Source organism: Nerophis lumbriciformis, linkage group LG18 (genome assembly GCF_033978685.3).
Source record: "Nerophis lumbriciformis linkage group LG18, RoL_Nlum_v2.1, whole genome shotgun sequence".
NCBI lineage: Eukaryota > Metazoa > Chordata > Actinopteri > Syngnathiformes > Syngnathidae > Nerophis > Nerophis lumbriciformis.
Genome location: NC_084565.2, coordinates 249,853 through 257,993, shown reverse-complemented (window position 1 = coordinate 257,993; position 8,141 = coordinate 249,853). Strand labels below are relative to the sequence as shown.

Genomic DNA, 8,141 nt, shown 5'->3' with positions numbered 1-8,141 from the left:
CGAGTTAGCTCCCTAAGATTAGCCTCTATGTCAGGTGCTCGGGCCCCCGGGATGCACTTAATTGTGGCTGGTTTGCTAAGCTTTATGTTTCGGGTGATGGAGTCCCCTATGACTAAGGTGTGGTGCCCGGTAGACTGGGGTGTAGGACTAGCTAAAGAGCTAAATCTATTATGCGTCTCAACCGGTACACCGTAGCTTGTAGGCCGCTTAGGACTGCTACAGGCTGGGCTAGTTAGCTCGCTACAGCTAACGCTAGCAGATGTGTCCGCAACATCTAAAGTTACGAGATTACTCTGCTCTAACTGGCGGACACGGCCCTCTAGCAGAGCCAGCCTCTCCGTGAGTAAGGTGCAAGACGCGCAGGAAGCCATACTCACGGTGTTTTCTGTCACCGAGTGAAGTTCCTGCTGTCTTCCGAGAAGTCCTGGTCACGGTGTGCAGGAGTAGACTCCTTCTGACCGGCGCCCGACAGCCAATAGCTGCTCTTCTTACTGAGGAGTCTTTTATGACAGCCAATAGCTGCTCTCCTTACTGAGGAGTCTTTTATGACGGCCAATAGCTGCTCTCCTTACTGAGGAGTATTTTATAACAGCCAATGGCTGCTCTCCTTACTGAGGAGTCTTTTATAACAGCCAATAGCTGCTCTCCTTACTGAGGAGTATTTTATAACAGCCAATAGCTGCTCTCCTTAATGAGGAGTCTTTTATGACGGCCAATAGCTGCTCTCCTTACTGAGGAGTCGGCAAGAGCGCATAAAAGAGTCATGTTTAAACTCTACAAAACACACTTCCATGTAAAAGTATAGCAAGTAGAAACGTGTAGTAAAGTGACATTTGACACAAGTAGAAAAGTGTAGTAAAGTGACATATTTGACGCCTAATGTTCGCTGTTATTTCACATCCCCAAGTATGGAGTCCAGCCAAATGTGTTAGCAAGTTAGCTTGAGTCAGTGTCGTTAGCTAGTTCGCTCTAGTTAGCTCTAGTTAGCTAGTTAGCTGTGGTAGACACAAGAAGACTGAAGTTGTCTGTGAAATAAGAACCTTCAAGTCTTGTGCGGCGATGGAAGAAAGTGTGTGGACAACGACCATCATCATCAGCACATCACTGCAGGTACTGTTGTGACGTCATCATCAGCACATGACTGCAGGTACTGTTGTGACGTCATCATCAGCACATCACTGCAGGTACTGTTGTGACGTCATCATCAGCACATCACTGCAGGTACTGTTGTGACGTCATCATCAGCACATCACTGCAGGTACTGTTGTGACGTCATCATCAGCACATCACTGCAGGTACTGTTGTGACGTCATCATCAGCACATGACTGCAGGTACTGTTGTGACGTCATCAGCAGCACATGACTGCAGGTACTGTTGTGACGTCATCAGCAGCACATGACTGCAGGTACTGTTGTGACGTCATCATCAGCACATCACTGCAGGTACTGTTGTGACGTCATCATCAGCACATCACTGCAGGTACTGTTGTGACGTCATCATCAGCACATCACTGCAGGTACTGTTGTAACGTCATCATCAGCACATGACTGCAGGTACTGTTGTGACGCCATCCAGGCCGTCAAAATGATCTTCAAGTCTGTTTATGACATAATAACACATGATACAGTATATGTGTGTCTGCTGTGGTCCTCCGAAAACAAAATAACTGATAACGATGATTACGTTTTTTAAAGGGGAATTTCGTCATCTTTATGTAAAACATCTTTTTGTGCATTCTAACTTAAATAAAGGCTAGCTTAAGTCAGCTAACAATGGAGCCAATTGGAGTCGCTCTATTCCACTTATAAAGCACTCACCATGTTTTATATACATGCTGTAAGCATATATATATATATATATATATATATATATATATATATATATATATATATATATATATATATATATATATATATATATACTGCATATATATATATATATATATATATATATATACTGCATATATATATATATATATATATATATATATATATATATATACATATATATATATATATATAATGTAGTAACATTCATACTAACATGTGTTATTTACATATGTTGCTCATTTAATAAGGTTTATTTGAAATAGGGACAGGTACAGAAACATAGATATGTGAAACAGTTATCCAATGTATGCATCATAGTGTGTGTAGCCAAAGCTACTTTACAACACTTGTCCCCAACAACAACACAGATCTAACATCATTAAAAATAGGAAAATAAAGAGAATAAGGTAAAGAGGAGTCGATAATAGTAATAATAGTAATAATACAGACAAAGTGCAGACTAGATAAAAGCCAATAATAATAATAATAATAACACAGACAAAGTGCAGACTAGATAAAAACCAATTAGTAAAAATGAGTAAAAACTAAACATGGGAACAGGATTGTTGCTCAACTAGCCACAATTGTGTTTGTTTATGAAAGTGACAAGTGCAGGTATACTTTTCAAAGTGTCAGGTAGAGAGTTCCATAGTTGTGCTCCTTTTATTGAAAAGGCGGTCTGGGCAAAAGATGTTCTACGGAATGGAACGCAACAGCATTGTATAAGCATACAGCGGCGTATCAACGCATCACAACATTGGCTTTTTCTTTCAACAACATTACTAATCAAGACAGACTTAGTGAGCGACGACAACGATTACAATGAGGATCTACAACCTCATATTTTTGATCCGCATTTTAAGGAGGGTGAGCTTCAAGTTTTAGAAGCTGTGTGTTAAGCAGATGCAGCTTTAGTCAAACACTAAGCACCATGTAGCAGTATTGCTAAGTGCTGAACAAGAAGTACAAACTACGAACATAATAAAACAATCACTGACTGTACGATGTCTGCTCTCACTGGGATATCTTCCAGATTGGACAAAGAATTAATCAAAATCCTTAGGAAGTGTTTAAAAATTAAAAAAGGTGCCGGAAACGTGCATCTTTTTTTAATTTTTCTCGCCATATCCTGGTTTAAGTTGGATGTCAAAGTTGACCATCTCCTCCGTTTATGTCCACAACCTTCTACTATCCAAGTGAGAGGCATGTTTTATATTCTAGAATGAACTTTTACCTACACAGAGATGATGCAGCAGCTCATAATGTCAGTATAAGCTAGTTAGCTAAAAATAGTTTGTCTGCGTTAGCGCTTATAATAACAATATCGCTAACACTTTGTTAATATTCAGGTCAGCAGATGTAAATGGAGGATAGTAGGCAGTTTGTGCATGTTTTTAGAGGGCTTTATTGGTGCAATTTGCTGCATTGTTATCTACCTTGTACTTGCCATATTTTACAACTCAGAATGCATAAAAAAGAAAAAATGTGTGCTTATCTCATAAGAATTGTGAACGATAGGCAAAATTCCAAAAAAAAGTGCAGTTTCCCTTTAAGAGCAGAAATTAAGAATCAATGTTTAGATTTAGATCTTTGTTATCTTTTCTGAAGGCCACACGGAGCCATAATATCCTTATACTTTTATGTCAAACTATAATTCTGTTTTTAATTGAACACAAGTAGTCAATAGTTAGGCATGAAGAAAATAATTAAAATGAAAAATATAACTTGCATAAAACAAACAAAAGTGAGGGCTACAGTAAATCCTAAATAACTTGAAAGTTTTCTGAGGTATTAATAAGTGTGCAGTGATCATTCATGTCCAGTCTGTTTACACTTTCTTTACCATTTCAGATATTCTTTTTCACCATTTGCATTTATGAATGCCATATTTTGCTTTGGTAATGTAAACGTTTAGAATATTAATTTGTGTCATTTTTTTGCCATGAAAGCAAAAGTTACACACAGATTACGGCACCGCAGTTTTTATTAGTTGCACTCAAACGATTAATCCAAGCTACAGAATACAAATAAAAGCCTTTTTCTAATCAAATGATTGCATTGAATTGTTGCAGCCATAGTCTTATCAGGTACATAGTAGACCCTTGTTGTTCATAAATCTTGTTAAAAAAAACATGCAAGGGGTTTATTCATTGATTTATTTTATAAAGTACTTTATTTTCCTTCTGTAATGTCAAGTCTTGGTAAGAAAAGGTGAAGGTCTCTGGTGTTAGCTGGGATGGTCAGCAAAGAAAGTTCTTACTCTGCTGTCAATCATCAAATCAAGTGTTTCAGACATTTGAAGGGAGAAAACTGCGAGCCCCAGTTAGGAGTTAAGTGCCTCAAAGTCACAGCAACTTGTGAAAGGCAGAGTCAAGTCCACTGTTGTGACTTGAAGACATCTTTTTCTTTCTGCAGAGCCACGACACGCTCAGGATGCTCAGAGCTCAGCAGCACAGAATCAGACTGTCAGACGGCGTCGAGCGTGGAACCTTCATTTTTCCTCTCGCTGGTACATTTTCTTCAATCCCCCTTGTTTCTATTTAAAGGAGAACTGCACTTCTTTTTTCATTCTGCCTGTCATTCACAATCCTTATGTAGGACAGGAACTTAGTGGGGTTTTTTTTCATGCATTGGTCAATACAAGCAATGGAGTCCCCGGGAGTTCCTCTATCTCGCCCGCAAAGTCCTCAAAATCAACATCCATAGACTGCCAACAATACTCCATAAATATTTACCAAGTAGGCCCTGCGATCAGGTGGCGACTTGTCCAGGGTGTACCCCGCCTTCCGCCCGATTGTAGCTGAGATAGGCTCCAGCGCCCCGCGACCCCGAAGGGAATAAGCGGTAGAAAATGGATGGATATTTACCAAGTATTATTGGAACTACTTTTAGGAGTGTTGTGATCACAGAAAGCTAACTAGCTTATGCTGCTATATTGACATAGTGAGCTGCTGCATGGCCTCAAGGTTGTTAAACGTTTGTGCTAAATGATAAATCATACCTCTCACATGCATCGTAGAAAGTTGTGGCCACAAACTGAGCAGATGATCAACTTTGCACTGGAAAAACTCCCAGTCTCACCAAGTATAGTCAAACTATCTAATCAAACTTAACACATGTCACAATTCCCCAAGTAGCAATTCAGTTTTTAGACAATTGATCTTCTGAGGGGAAAAATATGACTTTTGTTATAAGACACAGAACTTCACAATAGTGGTGTAGCTAAAAATACGTTTTAATTGCTCATTTCAAGACCACTTTTAAGTTGTTGAAGCTTAAATATAATGTCTTATTTCAAGAAATGTTACCAAGACAAAATTGACTGATTTTTTTGTGCATTACAAGCAAAAATGTTTTAATCTTTATAGGAGGGACACTTTTTCCAGTGTGACATTCAACACAAAAAGACTCATTTGCTGCCACGTATTATTAATTTTTTTTTTTTACTTTCGTGAGGATTATGATTAGTCCTTCATCTAAATATAAACATCCCATCAGTCTTTATCCCAGTGAGAGCAGTCATTGTACAGTACGTGATTGTTTTATTATGTTGGTAGTTTGTATTTCTTCTTTAGCACCTAGCAATACTGCTACTTGCTAGATATGTTTATCACACAGTTTCTAAAACTTGTAGATCAACCTTCTTATGTTCTGATGTAAATATATACATTTATGCATCATCATTTGTCCCAAAGTAGTCTTTGTTGTCTCTCATCAAGTCTGCCATGATTAGTAGTCTTGTTAAAGGAAATAGCAAATGTTGTGATACGTCTGTGCTTAAAATTAGCAAAATACATAAATATGACATGTTATTATGAATGTTACTACATGGCATACATACTTGCATCATGTATATATTACATGTTATTATGAATGTTACTAGATACTACATATATACTTACATCATGTATATATTACATGTTATTATGAATGTTACTACATGACATACATACTTGCATCATGTATATATTACATGTTATTATGAATGTTACTAGATACTACATATATACTTACATCATGTATATATTACATGTTATTATGAATGTTACTACATGACATACATACTTGCATCATGTATATATTACATGTTATTATGAATGTTACTAGATACTACATATATACTTACATCATGTATATATTACATGTTATTATGAATGTTACTACATGACATATATACTTACATCATGTATATATTACATGTTATTATGAATGTTACTACATGACATATATACTTACATCATGTATATATTACATGTTATTATGAATGTTACTACATGACATATATATACTTACATCATGTATATATGACATGTTATTATGAATGTTACTAGATACTACAGATATACTTACATCATGTATATATGACATGTTATTATGAATGTTACTACATGACATATATACTTACATCATGGATATATTACATGTTATTATGAATGTTTCTACATGACATATACTTACATCATGTATATATGACATGTTATTATGAATGTTACTACATGACATATATATACTTACATCATGTATATATGACATGTTATTATGAATGTTACTACATGACATATACTTACATCATGTATATATTACATGTTATTATGAATGTTACTACATGACATATATACTTACATCACGGATATATTACATGTTATTATGAATGTTTCTACATGACATATATACTTACATCATGTATATATTACATGTTATTATGAATGTTACTACATGACATATATATACTTACATCATGTATATATTACATGTTATTATGAATGTTACTACATGACATATATACTTACATCATGTATATATGACATGTTATTATGAATGTTACTACATGACATATATACTTACATCATGTATATATTACATGTTATTATGAATGTTATTAAATTACATATATACTTACAGCATGTATATAAAACACTGACTTTTGCTGGGGTTTATTTACGATTTAGAATACATAAAAAAAGAAGAACATATTTGTTCTTGTCTCACATAAGCAAAAAGTGCAATTCTCCTTTAGGTTGAATTTAAAATGAATTTAATCGGGGGCCTTTCCTTAATTGTGTAGGTGTTGCATTCATGCTGGTGGAGCCTCAGCATTTGCCCGAAAATTTGGAAGAGTCAGGACTTATAGAGCAAATAAAGAAGTTTGCGCAGGTGCACCGGAATTGCTTTGTGCTGCTGTATGCTCCTTTCAATGGGAAGAGGGAAACAGACACACTGTCTCTCATTCAGCAAAGGTAAATAAATCATTCCTTCTTACTTTACTGACCTGCATGCATCCATCTGTGAATGTTTTCAAGACAACACGGAGGGAAGAGTGGTACTCAAAATGTTTTAAGGACAGTTCTGGCACCCAGTGGAGAACACTGAGAATATCACTAATGTCAAAGTGGACTCATGAGGTCGTTATCAGACAACTATGAAGTTGTGCTGTGCGATATTACCATACAGTATATATTGTAATATTGCACACACATGTCTATCATACAATGTCATTTTTATTGTATACGTTGTAATTATACGAATGTAACTGGAGCAACAACGCTACTTTCCAGTAGCAATGTTTACGTCACTTGAAAAAGCATTGATTCAATAGCCAGGAGGGAGGGTGGCTGTCAACAACATGGCAAGGACCATAATAGAAGCTAAACCAACACAATCCGAAGAGGAATTGATGCCAAAAAGAGGGAAGAGGGAAAAAAGTCACACACTCACCAAACAAGAAGTAGGCTAATTTGCAAAGCATGGCGCCAACGAGTCGTTGCTAGCGACTTGAACACATCTAATCTTTTGTATTACTTGAAGACACGGCATGAAGAGCAGTACAGAGACTTTGTTCAAATGCGACAGAATTCTAACGTTGCCTCAAAACCATGAAGAGAACCAACAGCAAACAAACACAACAGTTGTCTATGACAGCCACAGAAATTGCATAAGCCTTTTTATATATAAAACATACATATATCATTTTAGGAAAGATTCACTATATGGTGATAAATATTTTTGTCCATATTGTCCATACAGCACCACTATGAAGTGCAGTGTAACCACAAACTACAAACCCCTCATTGTACAAACTTTGTGACTTTTTGATAGACAACACCTTTGAGTCTGTCTACATAAAGCCAAATATTTGACATTGTTTCATACTATTGTAGTGTGTGGCACTTTGACACGAGAATATGTTGATTGACAGTCTATAAAACATGGGTGTTCAAACTGCAGCCAGCGTTCAACAAGCAATCAGGGTGTTGACATAGTACATTTAAACATCTGGCGGTTTGATAGGTTCTTACATATCACTGTCATGT

General features: G+C 36.3%; 1 protein-coding gene across 2 annotated transcripts in view; it reads left to right on the top strand.

Annotated features, from left to right (window-relative positions):
- The first annotated feature begins 747 nt into the window (after positions 1–747).
- LOC133617496 (protein SPO16 homolog) overlaps positions 748–8,141 on the top strand; it is a 34,568-nt gene continuing 27,174 nt past the window's right edge. For both annotated transcript variants that reach the window (XM_061977439.1, XM_061977438.1), the window contains exons 1-3: positions 748–1,110; positions 4,246–4,339; positions 6,896–7,067. In XM_061977439.1, coding sequence (XP_061833423.1) covers positions 1,060–1,110; positions 4,246–4,339; positions 6,896–7,067 — 317 coding nt within the window. In that variant the 5' untranslated portion in view covers positions 748–1,059. The remainder of the gene's footprint in view (positions 1,111–4,245; positions 4,340–6,895; positions 7,068–8,141) is intronic.